The sequence below is a fragment of the Emys orbicularis genome, chromosome 1 (assembly GCF_028017835.1).
Source record: "Emys orbicularis isolate rEmyOrb1 chromosome 1, rEmyOrb1.hap1, whole genome shotgun sequence".
Lineage (NCBI taxonomy): Eukaryota > Metazoa > Chordata > Testudines > Emydidae > Emys > Emys orbicularis.
This window is the reverse complement of record NC_088683.1, coordinates 248470473-248486681: the sequence shown is the minus strand read 5'-3', so window position 1 is coordinate 248486681 and position 16209 is coordinate 248470473. Positions and strand designations below refer to the sequence as shown.

General features: G+C 45.9%; 1 protein-coding gene across 1 annotated transcript; it reads right to left on the bottom strand.

Moving 5' to 3' along the window:
* Positions 1–921: 921 nt before the first annotated feature.
* LIPT1 (lipoyltransferase 1) lies at positions 922–3729 on the bottom strand. Its single transcript, XM_065417484.1, has 2 exons — positions 3663–3729; positions 922–2594 (listed from the first exon to the last, which is right to left on the bottom strand). The coding sequence occupies exon 2, from the start codon at positions 2119–2121 to the stop codon at positions 1000–1002; it is 1122 nt and encodes a 373-aa protein (XP_065273556.1). The 5' UTR covers positions 2122–2594; positions 3663–3729; the 3' UTR covers positions 922–999.
* Between the last annotated feature and the right edge of the window lie 12480 nt (positions 3730–16209).

Here is a 16209-nt window from a genome sequence, read left to right as displayed (position 1 = left end):
TAACTAGATAATTAAGGCCAATTGTTTCCTTCTAAACAAGGTGGAGAGCTGTAAAATCAGTGAATATTTGTGCAGAGTCCTCTGTGAAATACCAATTGGCAATCACACTACAGTTTAACAGCCTTCAAAAGCCTTCTGTTTCAGTGATTAACTTATTTGATTACTAATGGCAGTACATGTATTGAGGGGCCCACATACCGATAAATGGAAGATAACTGAACAGAATGTGCCATACTTGATCAGACTATCTAAATGTGTGGTCCTGCTTTATGGCCATTATCCTTCCAGTTAAGGACCAAAGAGCAAGACACAGGAATCAAAATGCAGTTCTCCTGCATGGTATCTGAGCTGGTCGCAAGTCCATGGCCCATTATTTACTGATACTGATTTTTTTCATGATGTTAACATGCAAACTTTACTATTTTTAATTTAGACCATAAAATGAAAGTCTAGAATAAAATTTAATTTAGAGCCTAACATGTAGACAAAGCAGATACTCCATGTATACATTTAACTTTAAGCTCTCAGAAGTTACCAAAACGTATCAAAATGCCTCATATTAGACTAGTGGCTTTACAGTCTTTTTAAAATGAACTGTCATTCTGTCCAAATCCAGTATAGCTTTCCAGTAAGTCACTGCCTCTGAGATGTGAACTCTTAGCATATAGATCTAGTCTTAAGTATCTTCATGTATTTGGGTGACTAAGTACATGTTTAATCTTCAGTAATTGAGAAATTGTTTCATGTTGACAGTGCTGACAACATGAAATTTAGTTTTATGATCAGTCTAATTAGTAGTTACACAATCAGTCATGAACTAAAGCACTAGACTCCAATAACTTTAGTGGATAAATCAAGAGAAAGTTACTTCAGTAGTAGCTTACTCCTATAAAATCAACTTGCACAACATACTGAAAATAACCAGATTTTATTTTACAATTTTAGTAAATCATGCACTAGTTAGTATCAAAGATGTGACTTACACTTTCATTATGAAAATCACATTAGTGTCATCACATTCTCACATAAGAGACTCCACTTGCTGTGTAACTCATAGTTTTGTGGACATATTCTCAGCAGAGCACTTGCTAATGCTGTGGTTTCACTGGGGCAAAACTTACTGCCAATTAGGTTTTTCTCTAGTTCATTGCACATTGCTGGTGGCAGCCACTGCTCTGGCAAATCTATGTTACAAACTTCAATTCTCCCATGCTTTACATGAATATCCACTTTAACTTCAAGGAGAGACTGTTCATACACCATGTTAAAGCAAGTGCTAATACTAAATTTTGGTGTCTTGCCATATATCCATTCCCAGGTTTGTAGTTCTTTGGTTTTATTATTAATTCCAGGAAACACTATCTCATCAGCTGGGTTTATTAGGGTAATATGATGGTCAATTTGATGGCATCTTGCATATTCTGCAGCAACAGCATCCATGACCATCTCACATGTTAAAGTAGGATCCTCTTCAAAGAGATTTTTCACTAAAGCAGGCATGCTAGGAGTGGCATTGCTTTTTATCCCCTTGTAAGGACTCTTCAGTACAGAAGATAGGTTTATTTTATCTGCACTGCATAGTAAAGTGCAGTGATGATAAGCAACAGTCCTTCCTAGCTTTGCAGCAGTACCTGAGATTTTAAAATTCCCATCTAGCAAGAGATCATATCTGTCTGTAGCACGCACATCTAACTGGGGTCGCAAGCCTTTTAGAGCCCTAACAACTAATTTTAGGTTTTCCATTCTCTCGTATTTTTTCTTGGATGTGAAGAAAGTAAAATTGATATTGCCCAGATCATGGTAAACCGTTCCGCCCCCACTTCTCCTTCGAGCCAGTTTTATGTTCTTCTTCCTCATTATCTTGAGGTTACACTCTTGCCAGGGATTCTGGTGTCTCCCAATCACCACAGTGGGAGAATTTCTCCAAAGGAAAAGAACCTGTCTGTTCTCTAAATTCATGTTGTCATGAATCCAATCTTCCACAGACAAATTCTGGTAAACATCACTAGAAACGGACTGTAGAATGAGTCCTCTGTTTGCTGTATACTTGAAGCCAGCTGCTGAAATCTTGAGGACATAAAATAACTGAAAACAGTTCTTCAGGGATGATGGGATTACCATGGTTTTAATAAAATTATCAGATAATGTGTGAAAGGAGAGGCAGGTCTGTCAAAGTTCGGTATAAGAAGTTCATAATCTGCACTCCTCAAGTACAAACACATTACTAAAGGCAATCATGCTGTACTCACTTTCTTCCCAGGATACCAAAATAGTGATGCTACCACATTGAATGTGTTTACAAGGTAGATTTCCTTCTTCCAAATATGATAGCATTTCACCACTGGTGCATTGTCAATATCTAAGATGGCGCTACAGAAGGCTGTTTCCACTTGCTGCATATTACTAGAAGCCTGCAAGGGGGAGGATGGGAAGCACAGTATCTGATTGTATTTGTTTTCCCCCCTACAATGTAATTTTACAGTACTGTCATTAACATTGCTCCTGGGAGAATTCTCTGCCACTGCGCATGTCCAGAATTCCTGGTCCCCTTCGCTCCAGATTTCTTTGCGTCTCTGCAGAAAAATGACTTGCTGCTGGGGAAGCAAAGGAAAGCCACAAGAGCGGTCATGCACCCCACCGTTCTGAGCCCCAACCAGCTGCACCCAGCCCCACTCTGAACCCCCTTGCCCTCCCCACTGAGCCCCAACCACCTTTCCCTGGACCCCACTGCAGAGTCCCAATGCCCCTGCACCCAGAACCTCCCAACCAGCCCCTGTTCATCCAGATCCCCCCCACAGCTGTAACCAAGCTGCCAGCAGCCAGGTTGGCTCACACAGAACCCTCTCAGCCAGCACTTGGATCCCCCCCTCCCTAGGAGCCTGCTGGGCTGAGCCTGCCTGCCCACATCTGGTGTGCCTGGCCTGGAGGGGCAGGGTCAGCCCTTGCACTGTGTCAGTGTCAGGTGCAGCCTCACCTCCCTGTCCGAGGGGGAGCTGTACCGTGATCTCCCATCTCTGTGCAGCCAGTGGCCTGGGCTCCCCATTTCCCTGCTGGAGCCTCCACATTTATTTATTTACAAACACAATTCGCAGAATTGTGCAAAATTTCTAAATGTATGCAAAATTTTTATTTCTTTGGCACGGAATTCCCTCAGGAGCAGTAAAAGTATTTAACAACCTAGTCTACCATAAATATGCAGGTTAACTTTTTAAGACGTCGGTAAAGTGGTCCAGCTAATAAGTGTAGGATTTAAATTGCCCTTGACGCTAAAACGCGTCACCTTGTCCCTATGCCCCCACCCTGTTTCAGGGATCGCACTAGAGAGGAGCGGGCATAGGTCAGTTACGTGCCCAGTCCTGCCGCTACCATTAGCCGCGGGCAGGGCGGGCGCGTGAGGGAGGGGCCCCGCCCGGGGCGATTTTAGCTTTGCGGGGTGAGAGCGGCCGCGGCTCCGCGGTGACCGAACGCGCCGTGCGACGTTCTACCGGCCCCGGGGGGCAGTGGGGGGGACGGGACGTGCCCTCCTGTAACGCACCCTCCGACCGCAGAGCGCTGGGACGCAGACAAGGGGCGGGCGGCAGGGTAGGGCCGGGCCCGGCTCTGCCAGCAGAGCGAGAAACCCCGAGCGCCGGTGCCTGTGGCGGGGACAGGTCGCTACTCACGGCGGGGACAGGGAAGACTCCAGCAGCCTCCGGTTCACGCGCGGCTCGTTATATCGAGCGTCTGTCCGAGGTGCGCGTCCCAAACCCTTCCGGCCCCGCGCCGCAGCTGGGGCCTGACGTTCCCCCAGCGAATCGCCCGGTGACACGGGGGAAGGGAGAAGAGGAGACACCGCGTCCCTCCCACGCATGGGGGGTTGCCAGACGGCCTTGTAGGTCACGTGAGCTGGCGGGGCCTTTGGCGGGACAAGGCAGGGCCGCGCTGAGCTGCCCTTGGTTCCACGGGCGCCGCGTGAGGGGAGCTCTGCCGCGCTGGGGTGGGGGGCCGAGGCAGACCAGGCTGCGCACGGCAGGGGCAGGAAGGGATTTTGCTCTGTGTGTGTTTCTGTGAGCGAGGCAGGGTTGTGCTGATAGCGTCTGTTCCGTGGGACCAACTTCTGCTGGGGTCAGAGACAAGCCTTTGTAGTTTGTCTAAAAAAAAAAAAAAAAAAAAAAAAGACAGAAACACCCTATCCACCATGAGTGAATACTTCTCACAAAGCGATTGCTTCATATCTGACATCAAGAGCACACCCCAAGGCAGTGACTAGCCTTTCCTTCCCCTTCCCCTTGTTTAGGGCAGAGGGACATGCAGCCCTGAGAGGGGCTCTGGCCATCTGTGCCCTGTAGCTGGACCTAAGTAACAGTGCCAGGGACTGGAGTAATTAGACTCAGAAAGGAACCCAGGAGTGAGTTCAACTGCCACAGGGGACAGTGAGCTTGCCCAGGAGTGGGGACTCCAAGAACAAGAGATGTAAAGAGGTGACAGCTGAGCCCAGGCTGAGAGACAGCTGACTACGTGTGGTGAAGGATGCAGGCATGATGCTCCGTGCCTGATACAATGTCTTGAGAGAGAAACAGGTTTTGTGCTAGTCCTTGGAGAGGGGGCATCAATTGAGATGGATCCTGAGCGCTAGATGGTGGAATGGCAACAGCAGCAGGCCATCCAGCAGCAACAATACCAGCAGCAGATGTTGCAGCCGTGGATGGCCCAGCAGCAGGCCCAGTCAGCACAGCAGCAGTTGCTGAAAGAGATTGTGACCTACCAGCAAGAACTGCAGAGAGACTTTTTGCCACAGTTAAAAACCCCACCCCCTGCACAGGGAGGCCTGGTAGGGCCCAATACACCAGGAGGAACTCTCTCACCTGTGCCAGACATTAAATAAGATGGGCCCTGACAGTGCTCTGGAGGCATTCTTCACTACCATTGAGAGGGCAGCATTAGCATCTCAATAACCTCTGGAGATTCAGGCGTTCTTTTAGCTCCCTCCCTAATGAGACAGGCACAGTTGGCTCGCTGTAACCTTGGCTCAGAGCAGGCTAGAGACTGCAATTGGGTGAAGATTGCTATTTTAGAGTCTCTGGATATTACCAAAGAGACACATTGGCAGAACTTTAGGGCAAGATTTAAAAGAGCATTGCTGGCGTTGGCTTCCCCTCAAGGAGCTTTCCAGGACTCAAGTTGCAGAGTTGGTTCTCATAGAGCAGCTCATGCCCATACTTTCAGAGAGGGGCTGGGAGTGGGTTCTCTGGCATTGCCCTGAGTCGTTGTCAGACATGAAGCAGCTGATGGATAATTTTCTCGCAGTCAAAGGGTCCATGGCTGAGCTCAGATGAAGTATCACCCAGATAACTGACCAGTGACACAGACAACTGGGCTGGAATCCTTAAGCTCAGACAAAGGTCTCCCTCGTAGTCTAAATATGTCCCCTGTCAGAAAGGAGCCTGCAGACCCAAGCTTGGTAACCTGCTACTCCTGTGGGCAGGGGCATGCACAAGGGAAGGCAAGCAGGGGCACATGTCCCCCCAATAATTGGCAGGGGCACAGAGCTCCTCTGGCCCTGGGGCAGGAGCTGACAGCTCCTCTGGCCCCGGGGCCATGGCGGGGGCACAGAACCTGTCTCCAAAAGCGATCACATTTTTATTCCTGCGCACACCCCTGCCTGTGGGCAGCACAGGCACATGAGGAAAGAGTGCCCATTGATGGAGTGCAACTACATAGGGGGTTGTATGGCAAAAGAGAGGGTCCATAGGCGGACTCCCCCCAAGTTGACCAACCTGCTATTGGTCCAAGGGAAGGAGGTACTGGGGCTCATGGGCACAGTGTAACCAAACTGTGATACAAGCTCCCCTAGTGGGTGAGACAATTGACACAGAGGGGACAATTTGCCTACAGTGCATACATGGAGACAAAGCCCTGTCTCAGTGGGGGCCCACACTGACTTAACTAGCAGAGAAATTAGAATACCCAGTGATTATAGGCTGAGATTGGTCAGCCTTTTCACAAATTATTAATGATTTTATCCATTCCACAACTGAACCCCAGGGCAGGCCCTGGTCTATGGACCCCATCAACCTAGTGGGCCTGGGGTACTCTGAAGACCCTCAGGAAGGGACGTTCTTGGGACCACAGACAGCCAGAGAGACACAGGGATGGCCAGCACTGGCTGTGGACCTTGAGACCTTACTACAAAGGGGGAAGCTTCGTCCAAGAGCAGCATGACAACACAACGCTGAGCCATGCCTACAAACAGGTGATGTCTGTAGATGGGAAGGCAGCAGACTCCCAGTGCCTGGGGCAGTACTCCCATTTTGTGCTGGAGAAAGAGAGGCTCTGTCACATGGAATGATACCTGCAATCAGCAGCAATAAGAGCTCAACTACTGGTACCGTAAGTGGCTGTAATCCAGCTGGCACACAGTATTCCCTGCATGGACATCTAGGATGTGAGAAGACCCTGGACTGGGTCCTGAGTCACTTTTTCTGGCCGGGGTGTACCATGAGATAAGGGAGTATTCCTTTTCCTGCCCTGAGTGTCAGTATGTGGTAGCTAAGACTGTCCCAAAGGCTCCTTTGGTCTCAATGTCCTTAGTGGAAACCCCATTTGAGAGAATAGGGATGGTTATGGTGAGGCCTTCAGAGAAGAGCTCCTCAGGAAGTCAGCATATACTTGGACTGTGCCACTCACTACCCTGAAGCCATACCCTCACATTCAGCTATGGTGACAGTGATTGCTCTTGAGCTTATGAAATTCTTTGCCTGGCTCAGCTTCTCGTGGGAAATATTGATTGACCAGGTGTTGGAATTATTAATAATTTAAAATATTAATATGGGAAATCACCAAACACCAATTTAACCATAAATTCCTTTATTAAATCTGAAGGCCAATTGGTACTTACACAATTGCTCTAAACATGCCTAAAAATCCTAAATAATAAACAATTTACTACATCCAAACAATGACAAAACATTTATAAGCATTTGGTCAAGATACTTACAAATGGGATAAACCCAGGAGTGCTTAGACCCATATTAGTCGGCTTCAGCGTGATCAGGCAGGTATTAGCAATGAACCCTTTAAGAGTTTACTTTTTATACCCTTTAACAAACAGTTTACTGACTTCAGCTAAAAACCAATTAGAGACAGTTCACTCTTATTTCTAGTCTTAATCCAGATAAAATTTACAACCTCCTTTCTTCACAAGGCCTTTCCTCCCCTCCAACTTGCTATCCAACAGTTTTCCCATTACACCTGGGTTCACACAGGTTGTAACACTGGTGTGTGGGTTGGGGAAGGGCTGTTTTGGTTCATTTTAAGACAGACTCTTTGTTTGATTTAAAACCATCTGCAGTCATCCCTAGTGATCAGGGACCTTGTTTTCAGAAACTTCCCCTTATCTCTTTAGTTATTCTTTGCACCAGACATCCTCCGTACTTTATTCCTTCTGGCCTTATTACTTATTATTTTCAAGGCCTTCCTTCTACTTGCTAATCAGGGCCTTTCTTTATAACACATAACTTTAATGTTATACTTATCCTACACCAAGGCTCTAACTTCACCTTGCAGGTGATGCATGAGCAATACTCCCGCCTTAAAATCAAGGCCCTGAGGACATCGGTGTACCATTCGCAAACGGCCTGGTGGAAAGATTTAATAAGACATTAAGAGATGTTGAAGTGGTTTGTTGGTGCTCAGGCTAGGCACTGGGACTAGCTTTTCCCACCACTTCTATTTGCCATTCAAGAAGTCAAGCCTCCATGAGTTTCTCACTCTTTGTACTATTCTACAGATGCAAGCCCCAGGGAATCTTGGATGTGTTGTGAGGAGCAAGATGCAAACATCCTCAGAGCAAACCTAATACATCATTCAACTACAGGAACATCTTAAGAAGTTGAGCACTTTCACAAAGGAGAACCTTGTCTGACCTCCCACATGTGGAGAACACATGTCATACAACATCATGTGGAGACTGCACCAGAACAATTGATTAGAAAGAATCCATGGCCCTTACTCAGGAGGATGTGAGACACTGTCCAAGTTGAGGTGCAGGCAGTGCTGAGAATGGGGGTCATCAAGGAATCCAAGAGCGATTGGTCCAATTCTGTATCGACTTTCGTAAGGTCAATTCCATCACAAAGTTTGACACTCACCCAGTGCTTCGCATGGATGAGTTATTAGAGTGGTTGGCCTAGCATGATACCTCAGCATGGTGGACTTTACAAAAAACGATTGGCAGATCTCCCTGTCTCCATCCTCTCAGGAGAAGGCTGCATTCTCAACCCCTTTTGGCTATTTCCCCTTTAAAATCATGCCATTTTAGCTTGCAAGGAGTTGCAGTGGCTTTCCAGCATCTGATTAATCAAATCCTTCAAACCCACCAGCAATACGCTGTGACTTACCTTGACGACATTGTGATCTATAGCCATATGTGAGAAGATCACTTCAGTCACCTAAGAGCAGTATTAACTTACCTACAAGAGGCCAGTCTCACAGCTAAACCTGTCAAGTGTAAGAAGTGACTTATTTAATGTATCAGGAAGAAGGAGGCCTTGTGAAACCAATGATAGATAAAGTCCATGTGTTAAACTCCTGCCCTACACACTGGATGAAAAGACACATATGCTACCTCCTGGGCTTGGCAGGATATTATCATTGGTTCATTCCCAGCTTTGCATCGATCGCAGCACCCCTGACTGATTTGCTACAGGGCAAAGATACCAAAAAGGTCTGTTGAGACAATGTGATGAATATGGACACATCTGACACTGGCCTAGGATCAGTGCTCTCCCAGGACTTTTTCTGCTCTTCGCCTTCAGTTGTTCCCCAGGGAGAAAGCGTATTCTGTTATTGAGAAGGAAGCTCTGGCAATAAAGTGGACTGTGGACACCCTCATGTATTACCTGCTGGGTAGTCCTTTCTCCCTAGTCACAGACTGTGCCCTTACACTGGCTACACTCTTCGAAGGACTCTAACCCCTGGATTATGTGCTGGTATCTGGCACTTCAGCCTTATAGCTAGCTTCCACATGGAGCACCGAGACAGGAAGGAGCATGCAGATGCGGATTTTCTTTTTCCCCTGAGAGATTGGGACTGGGTTGATGCTTGAACAAGAAACTTTTCTGGTCTTGAGAGGGACTGGAGGTGGAGGGGCAGAGGGAGGGTAGAATGCGATGGGACATGCCCCCATCCCACTGATAGTTAGCCTAATGAGCATCCCTGCACTCAGGCAGTGCAAATTAGGCATACCTGCAGAGCATGCCCTGTTTGGAGAAGGGGAACTTAAAAAGTTGAAGGTGGCCTAAGAGGAGAGACTGCTAGTGAACTCAGTAGCCAGGGGAGTCCAGCCTAAGCCAGAGACTAGACTTCCATCCCCCACTTCTTCAAGGCAGACAGACATGCAGCACTCCTCCCCCGGCCCGAACCCAGCCCTGGCCTGGACCTGCCAGGGGAGGGGCACCTATCCTCCAGCCCCAGCCCCGGTGCTGCCACGGTGGGGAGAGGCCCAGGTGCTGCTGCAGGGAGAGAGAGCTGGGGGGAGTCCTCTCTCCCAGCCCTAGCCATGGAGCACCCTCCTACACCCCAGACCCCTCATCCTCAGCCCTACCCCAGAGCCCACACCCCCAGCCGGAGCCCTCACACCCCTGCACCCCAACCCTCTGCCCCAGCCCTGAGCCCCCTCCGAGACTCCAAACCCCTTGGCCCCACCCCCACCACATGAATTTTGTTATGTGCACCAATATGAAGGTGATGTGTCACACATCACCTCCACATTGGAGGTCACACATCACCTTCATATTGATACACATAACAAAATTCATTCCGCACATGGGTAGGAAAAATTAGAGGGAACACTGCTTGCAGGGTAGCCGAGTTCAAAACAGTGAGCAGGGCGGACACGGCGGGCATTGTGGGATACTGGGGGAGACCAGTTATATCGACATAATGAGCATTGATGCTTTGTTTGCTTTAACTTTGCCACAAAAAGCTTTATGCCTCTCGTCAAGGCGATTTTATTTTGTCTACAAAACAGCAAAGTTTTGCCGCCAAAAGTAGCTTTGTAGCATGTAAACTTACAGTGTTTTGTCAGCAAAAGCCGCCTTTTGCTGACAAAACTATGTAGTATAGACAAGGCCTTAGTCTTCACAGGGGGGTTTCTTTGGTACACTTGTCCAGGAGCCTTCAGAGTAGGTTTGTCTTCCGCCCTAGCCTCCCTCTTCTGAACTGAGTTGCTCTGTTTTAAATTTCCTCTTCAATTGGAGCATGCTTTGCAGGCTGGAGGGGAAGAGCTATTTGGGCCCAGTATTGTCGTTTAACATCTTCAGGCCCAATGTGGGGTTTGTGCATCCCATCATACTCCCCAAAATAAGAATATGCTCTAAGACATTTGATTTGTGGTGGATGGGAAGAGGGAACTTTCAACAATGGTAAAAATTACTCCAAAGATTGCCAAATAATAGATCTTGAAATCGAAAGTGTATTCGATTATGGTTATTTGACTCAGCTATTAAACATTATTTTGTTTTTATTTGTTATTTGGTAGACTAAATAGAATATTTTTATGCCATATTAATTTGTTCAGGCTGGATCAAGTCCTGAATTATATCATCAAACCTCATTCCACATCTGTCATTTCTAAACCATCAGTTTCTTTAACATAAGTCACAGAGTGCAATGCATTATCAGAATAAGAGTCCGTGTGAGTTTCTGCATTATTTCTAATGCTATTTTCTGTTTCTTCAAATTCAATTTTTTCTGTATTTTGGAATAAGTGAGTCCTGACTCCTACATGGATTTCTTCAGGGTTTTGTCGCAAATAATCCTCTTCAACATTCCCCACTTTTGGATCATTCTGTAAGACGAATACTGGAGTATTGGATTTACTGAAGCAGAAGCCCATGGTGCAATTACAATGCAAATCATACGAACATACAAGAAAGTCTCTTGAAGGTCAAAGAATTGGGTCAGTTAGGATGCTTTTCTTCAGCTTGATTGTTGTAACAATCCTATGCAAAATATTAGAAAAAATATTAGAAAAAGATTAGGAAAAAATACAATATGAGGAGTGACTCATTTAACACAAATTAAAACCTAGTAAAGAAATCTGATTCTCAACTGAAATTAATGTTATGATGTTGGAAATATGGATTCACTTATTTTCTTGCAAACACAGGGGTACAGATGTACAGCAAGTCGGAACTCATAATTGAGGTATGTGGAGTACCCACCTTACATCTTGCCTATATTAAAAATTGCATCATTTTAACTAACAGTGTATTTTTAGTTGATTTAGTTAAACTGTGGGACAACCATGTGTGGACTCTTACATTTATTTAAATGTGTCTTATATCAATTTAGCTTACATCGATAAGGGATTAGTTTAAGGATTGGGTCTTGGCTTATAAACTCCTCAGAGTAGGGTTGTATCTTCTTTCTGCTTTTGGAGGGGTCAGAACATACCTGGTTGCCAATAGATCTAATAACAATAATATTATTTTCTTCAGTGAGTGATCTGAGGGGTTTACTACCTTCTTAATTTGGAAAATCAGTAATATATATTATTTCAGTGCTGTTTTGAATCCAATGGCCTCATTCTTCTTTGACCACATATGTAAGCTGGCACCTTTTCAATCTCTCCTACCACTAAATTTATCTGTTTATGTGTGTAGGTTCTTATTTATTTATATTTAAATAATATAATAATAAATATGCATAAATAAGGCTCTAGGTACCCTAACACAACTGATACAACAACAAAACTTCAGCAACTTTAAAATAATAATTCACCTACAAAAAAAATGTTTTCCACCTCTTCGTCATTCTGGGAAACATACCCTTAGTCCTTCCCAAACAGGCTCTCCAATAGATGTTGTTTGCAGTGTCTAGAAAAGTTGCCAAATTGGGGCTATTTTAGACCAATGTGGGGAGCAAACTTCCATCAAATGGCATCTAAGAATGCCTTCCAAAATTATAAAGTGCACACATAAAGAGGTAATTAACTATCTCTTCTCTCCAGTCAATAGGGACTGGACTTTATATGAATCTCTCTCTCTCTCTCTCTCTCTCTCTCAATACAATTTTCATATGTGAAGGCTAGGTCAAAGCCACCACTATGTTCCATATCCTCTGTGAACAAAAGCATCTCCCCTAACTGATACCCTAGCTAAACTCAGTTTTAACTTCCTACTTCTCAACTATAGCCCTCACAGATCACAATTAATCACACCATCTCGACTATGTCTTTCCCTCTCTGTCACCTCTTCCCCTTCTGAAAACACTCTTGTGTATAGTCTCCAGTCTCCGTTTCCTCACAACATATTGGTTGGTGCACAGAAAATGCCTTCTTTTAACAGCATTATTCCTTTAAGAGGTATTAATTTAACCAGATTTCACTTAGAGAAAAAAAATCAAAAATACAAGAATAAAGCTCCAACAAAAGATATATATTTTCCCCCTACAAATGAATTTTTCATAGTGAAGAATTTGGGGAAGGATATGAAATCCTGTCCTGTAATTCCATCTCGATTTCAGAGACTAGACAATGTTAGATAATGCAGATTTTCTTATCTGACAATTTCTGCTACAGCTGACAGAGATGAAAAGCAGTGATGATGCCTGACCTGTCAGAGACGAAAACGGTGAAAGGAAGACGCTTCCTGGTGCTGGTGGAGGATTCTTGAGGTTTAGTTGCTCTGGCTTCCCCCATTGTCTGTGGGTGGAGAAGTGTTTCAAAGGTGCTGCTAGCTCCTAATCCCCAGAAGGGAGTGATCTCTGTCTAAATATAGGTATGTGTTTGTACAGTGGTGGCTGGTGGCAGACAGTTTGCCAAGCAGGGTTTCCTGGATACAAACTCCTGTGTTAAAACCTGCTGGAGGTGGAGATGGAGGAGGCATGTCTTTTCCATTCTCCATTAGCCCAGCTCTTGGAATCTCCAAAGAAGTCTCTGTCAGGAACTCCGCCTTCACACCTTTTCTGGACAATGGCAGGCATTAATGGTGCAACAGGTCCCGGGGAATGACAAATCTTCTTGTCCCTTAACACTTGTGATGGTAGGGGGCAGGGCTTAACAGCTCTTGGGGCCTGGGGCTCAATTCCAGTTTGTGTCTTATGTTCCTAAAAGCATGCTTCAGGGTTTCAGCTGGCCACCTGCAGGGGTCTGGAAGGGATTTTTCCCTCAGTGTATTCGGGGTGGGTTCTTTTAATCTCATTCCTCTGAAACATCAGAGATAGCCAGGGTTGGAGATGGGACATTGGGTGGGGAGGGCCAGGGCCTTAAGGTGGCACTGAGCATTCTCTCTCTCAGCTGCTTGTCTGGCTGGTTCTTGCTCACATGCTCAGGGTCTAACTGATTGCCATATGTGGGATTGAGAAGGAATTTTCTCCCAGGTCAGACCAGTGGCATAGCTAGGACAGGAAAACTGGGTGGGCCCCGACTTTTGGGGGATTGGGCAATGACGGGGATGGGAGGAAGGGAGGCAGGAGGGAGGGGGACCCATCTCCCCCACCCCCTCCAGCTGGCCCTTACCGCTCAGCAGGCACCCGAAGATGAGGCTGCCCAGGGCACAAAGGCTGCAGGGCGCACCCATGGGATGGAGGGGGGCCCTGCCAGGGCTCTACCTCCGCCCACCCCTCCCAACCAGGGTCAGTGTCTGTCTGACCGGCTGCGCCCCTCTCCTGCTGGCGCCATGCGCTGCTGCCCCAGTCTCCGGCCCCAGTGCTAGCCCCACCCAGACCTGCCCCCATGAGGCACACTCCAGGCACTGGGGCTGGAGACCGGGGCAGCAGCGCGCAGCACTGGCAGGTGAGGGACACGGCTGGGCAGACACCGGACGGACACTGAGCTGGGGTTGGGAGTCCCAGCCTCTGGATTCGGGGGGCTCCAGCTCCGATTTGAGTGTCCCTGGATGCTAAGTGGGTTGACTGGGTCCCACACAGGCCCATCCATGGCTACGCCCCTGGGTCAGACTGGCAGTGACCTTGGGGTTTGTTTAACTTCCTCTTAAGCAAGTGGATGCAGGTCACTTGCTGGGGTTATCTGGGTGTATCTCAATCATTTCCCTGCCATTGCAGGGGCCTTGGACACTGGTGCACTTCAGTCCCCCCTGTTCTCTCCTGTGGCACATAATAGTCTAATCTCCTGTGTGTTGTAATACTGTGGTTTAATTTCGGTTGTTCAGTGCAGTGCACAGGTGCTTGGTGGTGTTGGTGGCCTGTGATACACAGGGGATCACTAAATTACCTGGTGGTCCTTTCTGGCCTTATACTTTATGACACTTAATCTCTTTTAAAGTTGCCAGAGCCTCCCCTTCTCTGCCACTGTCACTCCATATGGAGCGATGGGGCTGGAGTGGAGCCACAAAGAGGGCTCAATGTCATGGCACACGAGTGCTTTGATCTGACTCAGGGACCATTGCAAAGCAGGACTTTGGGGGTGAAATACTGGCCCCATTGAAGTGAGTTGGAGTTTTGCCATTGACTTCTGTGAGAACCAAAGGTTTATTGGGGGAGCTGATTAGGCTTTTAGGCTGACCAGCTGATATCTATCCAGATACTCAAAGGTTCTGGACCCAAATTGCTTATTGAAAGAAGTGTGATTCAGTGTCAGTTCTATAAATATTATAAAAACTATTAAACAAGCAAAACATAAAATATCGAAAACATATCACTAAAGTTAAGCTACTATTAATAATACTAAACTACAAATAAAACACTACAACTATCAAATCAAGGTCAAATGAACAAATTAGTCTCAATATTGGATTGGAATCAAATAATCAGATTAGTTGAATCCTGAAATTAATATAACAAATAATCAATCTTTGTAAATTCTAATATGGTGTCCAAGGAGGTAGCTGGCTATTTGAGTATAAACTCCAACTAAAGAATTTAATCCAAGTCAATTGCATCCGTAACTTGGAGCTGGTTAACTATTTTGATACTGAACCCAAATTATTATCTAATGTCTGAACCATAACCTCCAGGCCAATGATTAAGCTTCCTCCTTAGATTTCACTTCTTGTGCAATGGCTAACCCTTTCCTCCTCACCACCCCCAGCAGAGATATTATAATACAGACTAATAAAGAACTTTGATCAGCAGAAGTTTGACACCTCTTAGGTACCAAAATTGACATATGACAGTGTGAGTTTCTTTGGGCTTTTTAAATACAGAATACAAAGACGCTTTATTATCTTTATGAGATTGTGTTTAGGGCTGTTTAAAAATGGGGAATGTACTTTCTGGAACCTTCCCTGTATGGACTTTATGGGTGCACATTCACACATACATTCACACATCCTAAAATTTAGAGAATAAAAAGGCGGAGATGTCTCCCAGTTAATAATAACAACGAATGCAAACATAAAAGTGAAAAATAAGATTCTTAAGGTAACAAGGAGTTTGTGAACTCCTCAGTTCTCACAATCTTCTGGACTCTTATGAAATAGGAGGTGGAACTGTAGTCAAGGAGCCAGACAATGATGTTAGCATCAAATGTCTCGTTAGTGGGCTTCCTTCAGGTGAAGGGAGAGACTGGTGAAAGACTGGTGTAGGCTGTCCATTGATGTTGTGACTTCCTCTCCCAAAGATGATCAATCTCAGAGGTTCTGGAACGTTGTTCTTCCTTCAGGTGGCTCACTGACCCGAAAGGCAAGGCTTCTCAGACATACTCTTGATTTGTATGGTTTGCAAACTTCACTCACTCTGCCTTGCAGCACCTTACTCCAAGGACTTTGGACAAATCAGGTGCGAGGTCTGCCTTGGCACCATGCAGCTTGGTCCAATCAGGCTTCCTTAGCTTGGATCAACTTTAAAAAGTTCCACTTAAGCCAACAATTTAAAAAATATTCTATTTGCATACCACTGAGACTGTTAGTACATGACCCCCCACCCCAAATATCAAAAATACAGAACACAAGATCACTTTTTGAGGACACTGACATAGCCTTGTTCAGGTGAAACAGTTTTAATATGGCATTATATCACCAATTTATGGAAAGTTCAACCCAAAATCCTATAAAAATAACTGATTGAAAAGACCTAGCAACCACTCAATGTTCATCCATCAGAAAACTTAAAAATAAATTTGAACATCTTGTGACTAGATGTCATTCTACTTGCAAACAAGATAATTTAGAAACTTAAACTTCCCCCAGCCCTGCCCACTGGGGCGGGCACCTGGCTCATTGGCAGCTGTCCCTGGTCGCGCTCTTGTGTTCAAGCAGCGTGCAAGCC

What these genes read in the sequence shown, in the direction of transcription:
- LIPT1 (XM_065417484.1), bottom strand. Translation starts at nt 2,121, where the DNA reads ATGGTAATCCCATCATCCCTGAAGAACTGTTTTCAGTTATTTTATGTC.